We start from the raw sequence: 18,920 nt of genomic DNA on the forward strand, positions 1-18,920 counted from the left end.
ACCTTACCGCATGCTTCTCAGTCACACATCTTTGGTTGTTGCCAACTCACTAGACTGTCAAGCAGTTTCATAACGTTGCCTTCTAGTCTGCTGCTTTTGCACCATTGAAACCCTCACTGAGAGAACTTAGCTTTTCTCGGATATGGTCCCTGTAGATGAGAAAGTGCTTTTCTCCCTCCTTCTGATATTCCCTTGAGGACTCTGTCATTTGGAGAGGAGCCTTTAGCTGCGTAGCCTCCTATGGACTTTTATTTAAGCATAACATGCTTCCAGGGAAGGTAATGGTTCCACTTCAGTCACTAACCCCGTCTGTTACCACACCTGCTCCCATAGACCTTGAGCTGTGTTGCAAGACATGCAGTCCAAGCTTAGTCCTTGTTAAAGGATTTTTTGTTTACGGAGTCAGTGTGTCACTGGGAAGACGTTCAACAACCAGCAGAAGTGACTTGTTGTGACGCAGTGCGGCAACCTCAGCAACCCGATAAGGAGTTGTCTGTACGACCCAGACAGTCTAGACAGCTTCGGGTTGTCACTGTACTTCCTCGCTTCCCCATGGTTGACAGTTCACAGACTGTGCAGCAGTACCATGATCTTGTGTCCGGCTCCGTCAGACGACTGGCTTTTAAGAGCTCCCACAAGTCGTCGCTGTCTGGAGATTCTCAGATGGACTATGGATCTGACCAAGGAACTGGGCCTCCTGGTCAATTTTGAGGAGTCTCAGCTCATCCCATCCCAGACCATTGTCTCCCTGGGTATGGATCTTCAGAGTCGAGCTTTTCGGGCTTTTCCGTCGGCCCCAAGGATCTTCCAAGCCCTAGAATGCATCCAGAGCATGCTGAGAAGGAACCGATGCTCAGTCAGGTAGTGGATGAGTCTAACAGGGACACTTTCATCGCTGGCCCTGTTCATCGTGTTAGGGAGACTCCACCTCCCCCCCTTCAGTATCATCTAGCTGCTCACTGGATAAAGGACATGACGCTAGAGACGGTCTCAGTTCCTGTTTCCGAAGAGAGGAGGTCTTCTCTCGCGTGGTGTAAGAACAGCTTTCTTCTCAAGGAAGTCTACCTTTGGCTGTTCAGAAACCCGACCGCCGTCTCCTCTCGGACACATCAGACACGGGCTGGGGTGCGACTTTGGACGGACAGGAATGCTCGGGAACATGGAATCAGGAGCAAAGGACACTTCACATCAATTGCAAGGAGTTGTTGGCGGTTCTTCTGGCCTTGATAAACTTCAAGTCCCTCCAGCTTAACAAAGTGGTGGAGGTGGACTCTGACAACACCACAGCCCTGGCTTACATCTTCAAGCAGGGAGGGACTCTTTCGTGAAGTTGTTCTAGATCGCAAGGGACCTCCTCATCTGGTCTAAAGATCGAAAGCTCACGCTGGTAACGAGGTTCATTCAGGGCGGTATGAATGTCATGGCAGATCACCTCAGCCGGAAGGGTCAGGTCATCCCCACAGAGTGGACCCTTCACAAGAATGTTTGCAGCAGACTTTGGGCCCTGTGGGGTCAGCCAACCATAGATCTGTTCGCTACCTCGATAATCTAGAGACTCCTGTTGTATTGTTCTCCGATTCCAGACCCAGCAGCAGTTCACGTGGATGCTTTTCTGCTGGATTGGTTCCATCTCGACCTGTATGCATTCCCGCCGTTCAAGATTGTCAACAGGGTACTTCAGAAGTTCTCCTCTCGCAAAGGGACACGGCTGACGTTGGTTGGCTCCGCTCTGGCCCGCGAGAGAATGGTTCTTAGAGGTACTGCAATGGCTGGTCGACATTCCCAGCTCTTCCTCTAGGAGTGAACCTTCTACGTCTACCTCACGTAAAGAAGGTACACCCAAACCTCCACGCTCTTCGTCTGACTGCCTTCAGACTTTCGAAAGACTCTCAAGAGCTAGGGGCTTTTCGAAGGAGGCAGCCAGAGCGATTGCCAAAGCAAGGAGAACATCCACTCTCAGAATCTATCAGTCTCAAGGGGAAGTCTTCCGTAGCTGGTACAAGACCAATGCAGTTTCCTCAACCAGTACCACTGTAACCCAGATTGCTGACTTCCTGTTATATCTAAGGAAAGTAAGATCCCTTTCAGCTCCTACGTTCAAGGGTTACAGAAGTATGTTGGCAGCGGTTTTCCGCCACAGAGGCTTGGATCTTTCCACCAACAAAGATCTACAGGACCTCCCTAGGTCTTTTGAGACCTCAAAGGAACGTCGGTTGTCCACTCCAGGCTGGAATCTAGACGTGGTCCTAAGGTTCCTTATGTCATCAAGATTTGAACCTCTCCAATCAGCCTCTTTTTAGGACCTCACATTAAAAACTCTTTTCCTCGTGTGCTTGACAACAGCTAAAAGAGTAAGTGAGATCCACGCCTTCAGCAGGATCATTGTTTTCACATCTGAAACGGCTACATGTTCCTTGCAGCTCGGTTTTTACTAAACGAGCTTCCTTCACGTCCTTGGCCTAAGTCGTTCGAGATCCCAAGCCTGTCCAACTTGGTGGGGAATGAACTGGAGAGAGTACTTTGCCCAGTTAGAGCTCTTAGGTACTATCTAAAAAGGTCTTAACCTTTACGAGGACAATCAGAAGCCTTATGGTGTGCTATCAAGAAACCTTCTTTTCCAAGTTCTAAGAACTCAGTTTCTTACTATTCAGGCTTCTGATTAGGGAAGCACATTCTCATCTGAAGGAAGAAGACCTTGCTTTGCTGAAGGTAAGGACACATGAAGTGGGAGCTGTGGCTACTTCAGTGGCCTTCAAACAGAGCCATTCTCTGCAGAGTGTTATGGATGCAACCTATTGGAGAAGCAAGTCAGTGTTCGCATCATTCTATCTCAAAGATGTCCAGTCTCTTTACGAGTACTGCTACACCCTGGGACCATTCGTAGCAACGAATGCAGTAGTAGGCGAGGGCTCAGCCACTACATTCCCATAATCCCATAACCTTTTAACCTTTCTCTTGAATACTTTTTATGGGTTGTACGGTCGGCTAAGAAGCCTTCCACATCCTTGTTGATTTGGCGGGTGGTCAATTCTTTCTTGAGAAGCGCCGAGGTTAAAGGTTGTGATGAGGTCCTTTAGTATGGGTTGCAGCCCTTGATACTTCAGCACCTTAGAGTTGTTCAGCCTCCTAAGAGGAACGCTGCGCTCAGTAAGGAAGACGAACTTATTTAAGGCAGAGTAATGGCTCAAGTCGACTTCCTTACCAGGTACTTGTAATTTCATTGTTATTTTGAATAACTGATAATATGAAATACGGGATACTTAGCTTCTTGATATACATGTACACTGGTTTTCACCCACCTCCCTGGGTGTGAATCAGCTACATGATTATCGGGTAAGTTTAATATTGAAAAATGTTATTTTTCAATATTAAACTTACCCGATAATCATGTAGCTGTCAACTCCGTTGCCCGACAGAATTCTATGGAGGGATACGCCAGCTATCACAATACTAGAAGGGGGTGTACTTACCAGCGCCACCTGTGGCCAGGTACTCAATCATTTGTTGTTGACACCTCCTCAATTATTCCTCTGTCGTGCTTCCGGCTAGACGTTCTGGGATACGCTTATGGTCTTCGAGTTTATTCACGGATATTTGGTGAAGTATTCTCTCAGATTAACGGCTGTCGCTTTACTGGAATCCTTCTTATATTAGCTAGATAGCTTTTATATAATACTGATATAACGGTTAACGAATTTTGCTTGTTTTTGGATCACCCTTTGGCTAACTCTTTGAAACAAGATGTCTGACGTTTCGCAAGCCCCCTCCCATAGACGATGTAGGTCTTGCAATAGGCGTATTCCGAAGGCCTCGGTAGATCCTCACACCGCTTGTTCTGACTGTAGGGACAGGCCCTGTCTATTAGAAAATCGGTGTGAGGAATGCGCCGGACTTTCGGAATTGGAATTTGTCCGTCTTTTAAAATATTCATCTAAGTTAGAGAGAGGTAGAGTTAGGAGAAGTTCTTCTCACTCTTCTATGTTTTCCTCACCTCATGATCCCCTACCTTTTCCTACCCCTGTAGTGGCTACCCCCGAACCTACTGTGAGCCCTCCGCCTGATATGTCAGTTGTTTTGCGTGCTATTCAGGCTTTAGGCGATAAAGTAGAATCAGTGGTAAGTGACCATAAGTCTCTGATGGCCGAAGTTAAAGAACTGAAGGTCAAGAGTGCAGTGGGTGGAATTAGTGCCAGTGCTGTGACGAGTGCTAGTGTCGGTGCAGTGCCAAGTGCTAGTGGTGCCAGTGTGGTGCGTGAGGATTTTTCTGTGCGAGCCAGTCGTCCTCCCAGTCCGGGACCTCTTGCAAGCTCCCATGCCCAGGGGAGAAGCAATGTCGAAGGGCTTAAGGGTTCGACAGGCCTTGTTAGGCGCACAGAACTATCCTCGGTGGTTGCGGGCGTGTCTTCCTTAGACCGTCACTCCCACCTGCAGACGATTGAGCCCGTCTTATTCTCGTCCGCTGATCAACTAGCAGGGAAGAAACGTTGGTCTCAGGTCTCGAGACCGCTTAAACGTAGAGTCCAGTCCGCGAGTGCTCAGCCAGGTTGCAGTCATTGGCTCAGCTCTGACTCGCCTCAGTCATCTGTCGACTGTACTCCGCCCAAGAGGAGTAAGGTTCTGCCAAAACAGAGCCCGACTGTGACTTTACCTCAGTCTGTTATCGTTTCTACCGATCCCAAGTGGACCCTGCTTCAGTCCATGCAAGCTCAGCTTTCGGACTTGATGCGTGAGTGTCGGGCTGAGAGTGTTGCACCTCCTCCTCCGCCTACACTCCCTCCGCCTGTTCTCGCTCCGCCTGTGATCGCCCCGCCTGCACTTGCTCCGCCTGGTCGCAGCACCATCTGCCAGGCGTACGATGTTGAGCCACTTTCGGAGTTCGCTGTTCCCAGTGGTGTTCAGCCTCAGCCTTCTTTAAGGCAACCCTTGCTTTGGGATCAGGAGAGTTATTCCACTCTTCCTCCGCCTCCCCTTGCTGCTCCACCAGTGGTGCAACTCTCGGTTGGGGTACAACAACCCCTCCCCTCCGTGAGTCTGTCTGCTCAGCCATCGCTGCAGCGAGCTCAACCCTCCTCAAGGCAAGCTCCTCTACACCCTGGACTTGCGCCTCAGGAGCCTCAGCTTGCGAGAACTTTACCTTGTTCTGCGCAGCCTCAACCTCATCATGCTCCGCTCATCTCACAGGAACAGGAACGGACTACTCCGCCTCCGTCCTCCGCTCAGCTTGTGCAATCCTTGGGTTCAACCTCTCTTGCTAGGAGTCAACCTCCTTCACCCATGCGCCTGCCTTCTGCTTCGTCTGTTGTTCAGCCTTTGCAGTCTGAGCCTCAGGTTTTCCCTCAACAGTTACTGGAAGAGGAAACCACTGTTATTGTTCCTACCCGTTCTGACTCTGCGGTTCAGCATTCTGGTCCGATCGCTTCGCTACCCTCTGCTGATGAGGTGTCGGATGATGAGGAGGCACACCTTGATCCCTCATCAGACGTGGACGAATCTAAGCTTTCTCCATTGTCGATTGATTTTCGTAAGGTCTTGGCTCTACTCAGGGAGATTTACCCAGACCACTTCGTCTCTGCTATTCCCCGCTCTCCACCATCTGAGTTTTCGCTGGGCGTACAACAAGCTAAGTCCAACTATACTAAGCTTGTCCTAGCTAGATCCTCCAAGAGGGCTTTAAGGATCTTAGGGGAGTGGCTGCAGTCTAAACAACACCTTGGCAAGACTTCCTTCATGTTCCCTCCAACGAAGCTCGCTTCGAAAGGTTGCGTTTGGTATGCCACAGGGGAAGCACCAGGCTTAGGAGTACCTGCCTCTGCCCAGGCTGACTTCTCAAGTCTGGTGGACTCGCCTCGGAGAACTGCTATGAGACGCTCGAAGGTTTGTTGGACCTTCTCAGACCTGGATCATTTTCTGAAAGGGTTGTTCAGAGCATTTGAAATGTTTAACTTTCTCGACTGGTGCCTGGGAGCCCTCAGCAAGAAAACCTCTCCTGCGGACAAAGATTCTGCCATGCTAATCATGTCCTGCATGGATAAGGCCATCAGAGATGGATCGGGTGAGCTAGCGTCGTTATTTGTATCAGGGGTGTTGAAGAAAAGGGAACAACTGTGTACCTTCCTTTCCGCCAGCATTACACCTTGCCAACGGTCACAACTCCTTTTTGCTCCACTCTCAAAGTTCCTCTTTCCCGAGGAGCTAGTTAAGGACTTGTCTGCTGCCCTGATACAAAAGGACACGCACGATCTTGTAGCCTCATCGGCTCGTAAGTCTAAGGTTGCCACCTCAGTCCCCAAGACTTATCGCTCCCCAGTGGCTGATACCCCGGCTACGAGGTTCATACCGCCCTTTCGTGGTAGAGCCCCCAGCCGAGGAAGCTCCCGTCCAGACTCTCACAGGAGCAAGTCTAGGAAAGGATCCAGGACATCTAAGGGAAAGAACTGACTCTCAGATTCTCCACACAACAGTAGGAGCCAGACTCAAGATCTTCTGGCGAGCCTGGGAGAAGAGAGGTGCAGACGCACAGTCTGTCAGTTGGCTGAGGTACGGTTACAGGATTCCATTCTGCCTCAAACCACCTCTGACCACATCGCCCATCAACCTCTCTCCCAACTACAAAGAAGAGGACAAGAGGCTAGCATTGCAACAGGAGGTGTCGCTACTTGTGCAGAAGAAGGCAGTGGTTATAGTCCGGGACCATCAATCCCCGGGCTTCTACAACCGTCTCTTTCTTGTGGCCAAGAAGACAGGAGGTTGGAGACCGGTGCTGGACGTCAGCTCTCTCAACGAGTATGTCACCAAGCAGACGTTCACGATGGAGACGACCAAGTCGGTCTTAGCAGCGGTCAGACAGGAGGACTGGATGGTCTCGTTGGACTTGAAAGATGCATACTTTCACGTTCCCATTCATCCAGACTCCCAACCTTTCCTGAGATTCGTTTTCGGAAAGGTTGTCTATCAGTTCCAAGCCCTGTGTTTTGGCCTAAGCACAGCTCCTATGGTCTTTACTCATCTGATGAGGAATGTAGCGAAATTCCTACACTTATCGAACATCAGAGCCTCCCTCTACCTAGACGACTGGCTGTTGAGAGCCTCCACGAGTCGTCGTTGTCTGGAGAACCTCAATTGGACTTTAGACTTAATCAGAGACCTAGGTCTATTAGTCAATATAGAGAAATCTCAACTCATTCCCTCCCAATCCATTGTGTACCTGGGAATGGAGATTCAGAGTCAGGATTTTCGGGCTTTTCCATCGGCCCCCAGGATAAACCAAGCCCTAGAGTGCATCATGAGCATGCTGAAGAGGAGCAATTGCTCAGTGAGACAGTGGATGAGTCTCACAGGGACCCTCTCATCACTGGCCCTGTTTGTCGAGCTAGGAAGACTCCACCTCCGCCCTCTTCAATTCCATCTTGCTGCTCATTGGGACAAGGGCTCGACTCTAGAAGCAGTCTCTATCCCTATCAACCAAGAGATGAAGACCACTCTCCTGTGGTGGAAGCACAATCTCCTTCTCAAGGAGGGTCTATCATTGGCCATCCAGACCCCCAATCTTCATCTCTTCTCAGATGCATCGGACTCGGGCTGGGGTGCGACCTTGGACGGACGGGAATGCTCAGGAGTATGGAACAAGGAACAAGGATTACTCCACATCAACTGCAAGGAACTGTTAGCAGTTCATCTAGCCCTGTTGAACTTCAAGTCCCTCCTGCTAGGCAAAGTGGTGGAGGTGAATTCAGACAACACCACAGCCTTGGCTTACATCTCCAAGCAAGGAGGGACCCATTCGAGGAGCCTTTACGAGATCGCAAGGGACCTCCTCATTTGGTCAAGAGGTCTAAACCTCACTCTGGTCACGAGGTTCATCTAGGGCGATATGAATGTTTCAGCGGATCGCCTCAGCAGAAGGAATCAGGTCATTCCCACGGAATGGACCCTCCACAAGAGTGTGTGCAACAGACTTTGGACCTTGTGGGGTCAACCTACCATAGATCTGTTTGCCACCTCCATAACCAAGAGACTTCCGCTTTATTGTTCCCCTGTTCCAGACCCTGCAGCGGTTCATGTGGATGCTTTTCTTCTGAACTGGTCCCATCTCGACCTGTACGCATTCCCTCCGTTCAAGATAATAAACAAAGTTCTGCAGAAATTCGTCTCGCACGAAGGGACACGGCTGACGCTGGTTGCTCCCCTTTGGCCTGCAAGAGAATGGTACACAGAGGTACTTCAATGGCTAGTCGACTTCCCCAGGACTCTACCTCTAAGAGTGGACCTTCTACGTCAACCACACGTAGACAGGTTGCATCCAAACCTCCACGCTCTTCGGCTGACTGCCTTCAGACTGTCGAAAGATTCGCTAGAGCTAGAGGCTTTTCGAAGGAGGCAGCCAGTGCGATTGCCAGAGCTAGAAGAGTTTCCACTCGTAGAGTCTACCAGTCTAAGTGGGAGGTCTTCCGAAGCTGGTGTAGAGCCAATTCAATATCCTCTACCAATACCTCTGTGATCCAAATAGCTGACTTCCTTCTACATCTTAGGAATGAGAGATCCCTTTCAACACCTACGATTAAAGGATATAGGAGCATGTTGGCCTCAGTTCTCCGCCACAGGGGTTTGGACCTGTCTTCCAACAAGGACCTTCAAGACATTCTCAAGTCTTTTGAGACGTCTAAAGAACGTCGTCTTTCCACTCCAGGCTGGAATCTAGACGTAGTCTTAAGGTTCCTTATGACATCTAGGTTCGAACCTCTCCAGTCAGCTTCCTTCAAGGATCTTACCCTCAAGACTGCTTTTCTCGTTTGCCTTGCAACAGCTAAGAGAGTCAGTGAGGTTCATGCCTTCAGCAAGAACATTGGTTTCACAACCGAATCTGCAACATGTTCTTTTCAGCTTGGATTCCTAGCAAAGAACGAGCTTCCTTCACGTCCTTGGCCTAGATCGTTCGAAATACCTAGCCTCTCCAACATGGTAGGTAACGAACTAGAGAGAGTTCTTTGCCCTGTCAGAGCTCTCAAATATTATCTGAAGAGGTCTAAACCTATTCGAGGACAGTCAGAAGCCTTATGGTGTGCCATCAAGAAACCCTCGAGACCCATGTCCAAGAATGGGCTTTCGTACTATATAAGGCTTCTGATCAGAGAAGCACATTCTCACTTAAAGGAGGAAGACCTTGCATTGCTGAAGGTAAGGACCCACGAAGTAAGAGCTGTAGCTACTTCGTTGGCCTTTAATAAAAACCGTTCTCTGCAGAGCATAATGGATGCAACCTATTGGAGGAGCAAGTCAGTGTTTGCATCATTTTATCTGAAAGATGTCCAGTCTCTTTACGAGAACTGCTACACCCTGGGACCATTCGTAGCAGCGAGTGCAGTAGTAGGTGAGGGCTCAGCCACTACATTCCCTTAATCCCATAACCTTTTTTAACCTTTCTCTTGAATACTTTTATTGTTGTTTTTTATGGTTGTTACGGTAGGCTAAGAAGCCTTCCGCATCCTTGGATTTGGCGGGTGGTCTATTCATTCTTGAGAAGCGCCCGGGTTAAAGGTTTGGTAGAGGTCCTTTAGTAGGGGTTGCAACCTCGTGTACTTTGGCACCTTTGGGTTGATTCAGCCTCCAAGAGGAACGCTGCGCTCAGTAAGGAAGACGAACTTTAAATAAAGAGGCAGAGTAACGGTTCTATTCGACTTCCTTACCAGGTACTTATTATTTCATTGTTATTTGAGATAACTGTTATATGAAATATGGGATACTTAGCTATCCTTTAATCTTGTACACTGGTTTTCACCCACCTCCCTGGGTGTGAATCAGCTACATGATTATCGGGTAAGTTTAATATTGAAAAATGTTATTTTTATTAATAAAATAAATTTTTGAATATACTTACCCGATAATCATGATTTAATCGACCCTCCCTTTCCTCCCCAGAGAGAACCAGTGGACCGAGGAATAATTGAGGAGGTGTCAACAACAAATGATTGAGTACCTGGCCACAGGTGGCGCTGGTAAGTACACCCCCTTCTAGTATTGTGATAGCTGGCGTATCCCTCCATAGAATTCTGTCGGGCAACGGAGTTGACAGCTACATGATTATCGGGTAAGTATATTCAAAAATTTATTTTATTAATAAAAATAACATTTTCATTAGTAAAATAAATTTTTGAATATACTTACCCGATAATCATGATTTAATTGACCCACCCTTCCTCCCCATAGAACCAGTGGACCGAGGAAAAATTGAAGTGGTGTCAACAAGAAGTACTGCAGTACCTGGCCACAGGTGGCGCTTGTGAGTACACCCCCCTCTTGTATAGCGATCGCTGGCGTATCCCTTCCGTAGAATTCTGTCGGGCAACAGAGTTGACAGCTACATGATTATCGGGTAAGTATATTCAAAAATTTATTTTACTAATGAAAATAACATTTTTCTGTTTTATTTGCCATTTGCTTTTTCTCAGTGCAGATTATGGAACATCAACTGTAATATATGTAGTATTATATTTTTCAATTAATCAATCAAATTGCAAAAATAACTGATGCTTTCATAAAAGGTTTATAACTGGAAAGTGATACAGTACTTCAAAAAGATTCAGGAGAGGCCATCATGTTGTTTTATTACATTATTGAAACCGTTTCCTTCATATAATAATTTTCTGGAATAAAAATCTATCACAAGAATACAATGTGCTATACAGTAAAATCATCACTTTCTTTAGGCTACTTTGAGTTCTATCTTTGCATAGTACCCACTACTGTGAACTATTATGAATATTTATTTCTTATCAATTTTCTTTTCATATGTTTTACAACTTCTAAGTATATTTGCTTCGATTTTTTTTAGAAAATATGGTGTGAAAAACTGTACCATGGAGCAATAGCTTCAACGGGAGTCAAAATCTACTTTTACAATACCAATTTCTTGGGAATTATTGGTTACTCAAATTTTGTTTTTACAGGCCATACAGCAGAGAATAATTGAAGAAGACTTTCTTGTAGTAAGGCATAGGGAAGTCAGATTACTTAGAGACCAGACAGAAAAGTTTTATGCTGAACATCGTGGGAAGTTTTTCTATAACAGGCTTGTTACTTTCATGGCAAGGTAAGTTATTCTGTAATTGATGTACGTTATAGTCTTCACATTATGCAAACAGCAGTTTTACAGCTGCCTTTATTGCTAATGTTTCAACTCAGCAATGATCAAGGAATATCCTTTCATCTCATCCAGGCTGTTACACTCAATACCAGCTTCAAAGTCTTTTTTTTTGTCTCATAGTTAAAAAAAAAATAAAAAAATGCTCAGCCACTTACAAAACTTGCTCATCTATCACAACATGCTGCTCCATTCTATCTTCATAATAATTTTTTCTTATACATTTGAACAGTGAAAATATAATAAATACTTTGCAATTCTGAGGATCTCTGTGTCACTATCTTTTAAATTTAATCTCAGTACTGTTTATAATTTGAGCTTGAACCTCTCCAGCAGCATCCTCTTAGCTGCTTTGCAAACTACTTTTCCTGCTTTGATTGACTTACATTGATTTGGCAATCCTTTTCTTTCCCTTCCACTCCAATATTCCATCTTTTAAAATTCTTTATCCCCTCTCAGTTTGATTCTCTTGTTCATGCTAGGTCACCTGCCTGAAGTAATTTCTAAATGCTTTCCTTTCTTCACTTCTTTGTAGCTTCTTCAATTATCGTGCTACACGGTAAAGGAGTCTGTGCCACTTTCCGAACTGCAGTCGTTGGGGTGAGGTTTAATAATATCACTGAATCTTGCCATATCCTCTGCTTTGGTAATGCCAATCTTAGGGTAATTCTTATCCTGTTACTCTGTCAGAGACCTTAAGTCCCACAGAGCTTAGATACAGTCATTCCTCTTTAAATAGCATTTCTCCTGCAATTGCCTCTTAAAGACTGCCTTTGTTTTTAATTTCTCAAACATAGATTTAAAATTATTATTGTTGATTTTCATGTCCTTTTTTTGCAGCACCTTCGACAATATTTCCATAGAATACTTGAACAATATTAAGTTTTCCCCACTACAATGCATTCACTTTTCCCTTGATTACTATAATAATGTCATAATCTGTCTAAACTCTTCTGGTCTTGTCCTTACTTTTATTAGGAAGTTGTTAACGATTGCATTCTACAATATTTTTAAAGTATGACCGTGAACGTTTATGTTTATATCGGCTTTTCCTTTCATAGGTCCAGATGTGATAGGAGTTCTCTCCAATCTACTTTGTCTCATACACTTTTTGCCCAAGTTCCTATTAGTTCTAGGTCTTCACCTATTATCTTTTACCTTGGTTTCCCAGGCCTTTCTCTGGATCTTTGTCTGGCTCGTAACTACTCCCTTTGTAAATAAATTTTTATCATCTAATTCATACCATCTCTGCCTATTTTCCATTTTCTGGAGGCTTCAGACCTCTGCCACATTTTGTTTGTCATATGATTTTCCCATCACACTCTGGCCATAGGCTAAATCGTAGCATCTACAGTCACACTTTTCTCTATTCTCTTTGTCTGTTCCCTTGTGTATGTATGCACAAAATAATATACTGTATACTGTAGTACAGTATATCAAACCTTTTTTTTCAATATTAAACTTAGCCGGTGATTATATAAGCTGCAACTCTGTTGCTCGACAGGAAACTCTACGTTAAAAATCCGCCAGCGATCGCTATGCAGGTAGGGGGTGTACTTCAACAGCGCCATCTGTCGTGCAGGTACTCAGTACTCAATGTAAACAAAGAACTCAATTTTCTCTCTGTCGGGCTACCGGCAAGACCTACTAATTCGCTGTTGCTAACTGGATTTGTTTTCACAGCTATTTGGTGAAGTACACTATTCTAGTTTTGAGCTTTCGCTATGCAGGTGTTTTATCTTCATCTCAAAACTTGAACTCGTTTTGGATAGATTTAATTATGGTGACAAAGAGAGTATGGACTTTCTTTCACTTTTAAATGGCCGACCCTTCCCTTAGACGGAAGTGTGTTTAGGTTTTTAGTAATTATCTTATCACGTTATAGATCTATATATTTTATATCTCTCCGCCTTTATTAGGCCTCTTCGATTAACTTTCCATTTATTATAAACATATAAAAATAGATTTTAATGTTTTGTTTATATGCGACCTTTCCTGATAGTAGGCGGTCCTAACTTGGAACCGAAGTTAATCAACGTTGAGCCCTTTATATCGTAATTAGCTTTTAAAGAATTTAAAACTTTTTAAATGTAATATTTTATGAAAGAATTTCTTTGATAGTCTTCGTACTGTTTTCAAAGATGAACTAACGTTTAGTTTTTTATGCTACGCAGTTGTTGACGTTCAGGACGTTCAACATGCGCTCTATCGTTACGATAGAGAGAGAGTGTATCACGGTTTCACTTTGCAGTAAGAGTAAATCGATTCTGACGTTTTGTTCATTCTTTCTTAGCTTAAATGTTTTAAATTCTAATTTAAAGGAACTTTTTATTTGAAAAACCTTTCAGTTTTTTCCTTTAGTCAAATAACATGTTTTTTTGACGTAATATAATTGGGCTCTTCTCTTAGGTGCGAAATCAAGAGAGAAAGAGAGAGAGAGAGATTGAGACGGAGGGAGAGAGAGGAGAGAAAACTTTCCGTTCAAGCGGGTAACGTTGTTCTCGTGTTACTCTCGTCCCTAGTCTCTGTACGGGGAGGAAGGATAAAACGTTTTTAGGTTTTTATTCTCGTCCCCAGGCTATGTGCGGTGAGAGATTGAAAACGTAGTTATATGAACTAGTGTTTAGTCTCTTTCCCAGCCACTGATTTTTCTTTTTATCTTAAAATATGTTTTCTGTTTTTTGCTGGTACAGTGATACCTCGGTACTCGACCATAATCCGTTCGAGATCCGTGTTCGACCTCCGATTTGTTCGAGTACCGAATTTTTTTTCCCCATAAGAAATAATGGTATATATTCTATTCCGTTCCCAAGCACTCGAACAGGCCCAAAATATTAATAAAACGTGTACCTAAACAACAATAATTATCTAAATGTGTATGAAATTGGTCAGAAAATCCTATAAAACAATTTTAAACCATTTACTGTACTAAAATAAAACAATTTTAAACCATTTTCTGTACTGTAGTGAACATACCTTTGAGCAGCGGTTCGATGGCATACAGGGATGGATGTGGAGAGGATGGAAGGGGGAGGTTACTGCTTGGAAGGAGAGTCCCCTTCCATGATGTGGCGGGGTAGTTCTCCTTCAGGAGTTGTTTCTCTCTCCAATGAAAGGGTGGGCAGATCTATTTCAGGGGTTTCTTCTCTTCTTTGTCTCTTCTTTGGAGGAGAAACAGGCTTTGATGTAGCAGCTTTCTTTTCTTTTGTGAAAAACTGGTCTATTGTTAATTGTTTCTTCCTCCTCTGCAGTATTCTTCGAAAATGATGAATACCTGTTCTATTACGAATACCTGTTCTATTACGAAACTTTTCAAACCAACCCCTGCTCGCTTTAAATGTAAATGAATCACTTTCACTGGTACTCGGACTTTTCTTCACTAATTCTTCATAGATATGCAACGCTTTTTCACAAATGAACGCTTCACTAACACTTTCCCCGGCCAACTGTTTTTCTTTAATAAATATTAAAAGCAACTTTTCCATCTCCTCAATCACTTGTGGCCTTTGCTTAGTTACCGCCGTAACTCCCGTTGCAACATTCGCCTTCTTAATCATTTCTTTATGCTTTAAAAACGTAGAAATGGTCGACTTCGCCATTCCGTATTCTACCGCTAAATCGGACACTCGTACACCATTCTCATATTTCGCTATAATTTCCTTCTTCAACTCGATCGTTGTTCGCACTGTTTTCCTCTTCTCCTTCCCCTTAACACTCATTACTTTCTTGGGACTCATTATGAAAGCTAAAAAAGCAATTAAAAGCACTGAAAATCACTAAATCACAACGAATGCTGATCGCGCGTTGTCTGAGTGACGCTCTCGAGAGAACTGATGCTTCCCGAACAAGCGAGAGTGGCCGAGATGGCGCGATCATCACAAAGCCCATGCGGTCGTCACGTGTTCGGCTGGTCGAGTACCGAATTTTTGGTCGAGCACCGCAGCAAAAATTTCTCGAAAATTTTGGTCGAACTCCGAATTGTTCGAGTATAGAGTCGTTCGACTACCGAGGTATCACTGTATTATGAACTTGCATTATACGACTTATTTCGCAATTACTACCCTTAAATGAAGGGTAGAATTGCGTGTTTCAGGTAGAAATAAGTGCAAAACAGAAAATCGAAGTGATAAAGTGATATGCGCAAAGTGTTACAGTGTTGCGTCCGAGGCGCAAAGTGTTACAGTGTTGCGTCCGAGGGTTCGTCTGTTCGTGCCTGTCGTTCACCTAGTCCGGGACCTCTTGCAAGCTCCCAAGCCCAGGGGAGAAGTAATGTCGAACGACTTATGGGTTCGAGAGGCCTTGACCAACGAACAGACGTTTTCCCTCCATGGTATCGGGTGTATCTTACCAAGATCTCCCCTACCATAAGACGAGAGAGACGTTGTTTCTCCTCGCCATCCGTAGGCTTTTCGCATAAGAAACCTGTCACAAGGTTTCGAAGCCCTTAAGCGAAAGTCAGTCCTTTCAGGACAGGTCCAGGGTCCTGGTTACAGCCATTAGGACAGCTCTGACCCTATGCAGTCATAGGATAACTGCTCGCCGCCTAACAAAAGCGTAACACAGACTCCGAAAGTCTTTTTTTGTAGGCAAAGTGTTGCGGTCACAGACGTTACCCTCGTCTATTACCACAACCTTTTCCGTTGATCCTTAAGGGGTTATATGGCAAAACATGCAGTATATGCTTGCCTCCCTTATGGAAGACTATTCTGCCGATTAGTCCGTTGAGTCTAGCCGTTTATCTCATCGATATCCTGGCTTTCAGCCAACCTAACGTTCCTTTGTGCTTACTGTTGACGTTGGCGTAGCCTAGTCACGTCAGTCAGGTTGTTTAGAACCACACTTGATGCGGTCTCGTGTGGTTTTTCAGCCGCATTTGGACGTTAGGCCACTGGCTGATACTCCTGTTGACGTTCTAGACGTTCACTAACAATCGGAGTTGACTTGTTTTGACGCTGTGCGTCAACCTTCGCATTCTAGAGTTGTTTTGACTGCTCAGTCTAGGCAGTCAAAGCAGTCTCGAGTGGACGCTGTACGTCCTCACGCACCTGTTGTGGTTGACAGTTCAGTTGTTGACAGTTCACAGACTGTCAAGCAGTTACATGACGTTGCGTTTTGGTCCGCTACTAATGCACCAGTGAGAGACTCAGCTTTTATCGGACAAGGTTCCTGTAGATGAGGAAGTGGCTGTTCTCCCTCCTACTGATATTCCCTTGAGGACTCTGTCAGATGGAGAGGAGCCTTAAGCTGCTTAGCCTCCTATGGACTTTAATTAAATCATGATGATTTTTTTTAAGGATCTTCGTCCGGATCTTGTAACTGCTGCTCCTCGTTCGCCTAAACGTCAGAACTTACACTAGGCCTAGCTACTTCGAAGCCGTTGTTTTTAAGCTAGTGCTCTCTCGCTCTCCTAGAGAGCGTTACGTTGGCTAGGCGACTGGTTTTTCACCAGGAGGAGTTTGGGGGATACAGCCTTTGCTTTCCCTTCTTTTAAACTGGTTTATAGAGCGAGAGTCTGATATGACACGAGAGAAGTTCTCGGCTTGGGAGTTCATGCCTCTGCCCAGATAGACTTCTCAATTCTGGTAGACTCTCCCTGGCGCCTAGCCAGGAGACGCTCCAAGTTGTTTACAGGTCAACTTCTCAGCTGTTGTCGAGCCTTTGAAGTTTTGCTGTACTATTAGGTCACGCATAACAAGGCTTTCAGGGATGGTAAACGGTTCCGCCTCAGTCGCTAACCCCGTCTGTTGCCACACCTGCTCCCGTAGATCCTAAATGGGCTTTGCTGCAAGACATGCAGTCCAAGCTTGTGTCCTTGATAGAGGACTTAAATGCGGAGAAGAACCTTCTGGCCAACAACCTTCCAACCGGTCGGTTGTGCGCCCTGTTGACGCTGAGGTAACCTACTCGCGTCTGCCAGTTGAGGTGGTTCCTCCACCGATGCGACCCAGTGTGGGTTGCCAGCCGCACGGTGACGTTAAGCGACGCTCGGAGGTGGTTGTTGACGTTCAGGACGTTCAACAACCAGCAGAGGTGACTTGTTGTGACGCAGTGCGTCAACCTCAGCAACCCGGTAGGGTGTTGACTGCACAACCCAGACGGTCTAGACAGTTTCGGGTTGACGCTGTGCTTCCTCGCGCACCCATGGTTGTTGACAGTTCACAGACTGTGCAGCAGTTCCATGATATTGCGTCCGGCTCCGTCACGCATCCACCAGTGCGACCGGATTCAGCGAGTCAGACGTTGCCCACTCCGTTGCCGTTTCCTCATCAGTTTCGGATGAGGAACCCTCTGATGAGGACGTTGCTGAACAAGACGATCAGCCCCCAGCCCTGCTATCCATCCAGAAGATGCTGAAGAAGGAACGCTGCTCAGTCAGGCTGTGGATGAGTCTGGTAGGGACGCTGTCATCCGTGTATCAATTTGTGTCACTAAGAAGACTACACCTCCGTCCTCTTCTATACCATCTAGCTTTTCACTGGAAAAAGGACAAGACGCTAGAAGCGGTCTCGATCCCGGTTTCCGAAAAGATAAAGTCTTGTCTGACTTGGTGAAAGGACTATATCAACCTAAGAGAGGGTCTTCCCCTGACTGTTCAGACTCCCAACCACGTTCTCTTCTCGGACGCATCGGACGTAGGCTGGGGTGCGACATTAGACGGTCGGGAATGCTCGGGAATATGGTACTCGAGTCAAAGGACAATGCATTTCAACTGCAAGGAGCTACTGGCAGTACGTCTGGCCTGGAAAAGCTTCAGGTCTCTCCTTCAAGGCAAAGTGGTGGAGGTGAACTCGGACAACACCACGGCTTTGGCGTACATCTCCAAGAAAGGAGGGACCTACTCTCTGACGTTGTACGAGATCGCAAGGGACCTCCTCACCTGGTCAAAAGGTCTAGACATATCACTAGTAACGAGGTTCATCCAAGGCAACTTGAATGTCATGGCAGATTGTCTCAGTCGGAAGGGACAAATAATTCCAACAGAATGGACCCTCCACAAGGATGTATGCAAGAGACTTTGGGCCACCTGAGGCCAGCCAACCATAGATCTCTTCGCAACCTCGATGACCAAGAGGCTCCCAATATTTTGCTCACCAATCCCGGACCCAGCAGCAGTTCATATAGATGCCTTTCTCCTAGATTGGTCACATCTAGATCTATATGCATTCCCTCCGTTCAAGATTGTCAACAAGGTACTGCAGATGTTCGCCTCTCACGAAGGGACAAGGTTGACGCTAGTTGCTTCCCTCTGGCCCGCGAGAGAATAGTTCACCGAGGTACTTCGATGGCTAGTAGACGTTCCCAGAACACTTCCCCTAAGGGTGGCCCTTCTACGTCAGCCACACGTAAAGAAGGTACACCAAGGCCTCCACGCTCTTCGTCTGACTGCCTTCAGACTATCGAAAGACTCTCGAGAGCTAGAAGCTTTTCGAATGAGGCAGCCAGAGCGATTGCTAGAGCAAGGAGAACATCCACCCTTAGAGTCTACCAATCGAAGTGGGAAATCTTCCGAAACTGGTGCAAGTCAGTATCCGTATCCTCGACCAGTACCTCTGTAACTCAAATAGCTGACTTCCTCTTATATCTGAGGAAAGAACGATCTCTTTCAGCTCCCACTATCAAGGGTTACAGAAGCATGTTGGCATCAGTCTTCCGTCACAGAGGCTTAGATCTTTCCAACAATAAAGATCTACAGGACCTCCTTAAGTCTTTTGAGACCACGAAGGAGCGTCGTTTGGTTACACCTGGTTGGAATTTAGACGTGGTACTAAGATTCCTTATGTCA

The 18,920-nt window shown here is 45.8% G+C and overlaps 1 protein-coding gene across 2 annotated transcripts in view; it reads left to right on the forward strand.

Annotated features, from left to right (window-relative positions):
• The window catches only part of LOC137637983 (uncharacterized), a 36,583-nt gene that overhangs the window by 5,580 nt on the left and 12,083 nt on the right, over positions 1-18,920 (forward strand). For both annotated transcript variants that reach the window (XM_068370083.1, XM_068370084.1), the window contains exon 3: positions 10,944-11,086. In XM_068370083.1, the coding sequence (XP_068226184.1) occupies positions 10,944-11,086 (143 nt within the window). The remainder of the gene's footprint in view (positions 1-10,943; positions 11,087-18,920) is intronic.

This window comes from Palaemon carinicauda, chromosome 3 (genome assembly GCF_036898095.1).
Source record: "Palaemon carinicauda isolate YSFRI2023 chromosome 3, ASM3689809v2, whole genome shotgun sequence".
Taxonomy (NCBI): domain Eukaryota; kingdom Metazoa; phylum Arthropoda; class Malacostraca; order Decapoda; family Palaemonidae; genus Palaemon; species Palaemon carinicauda.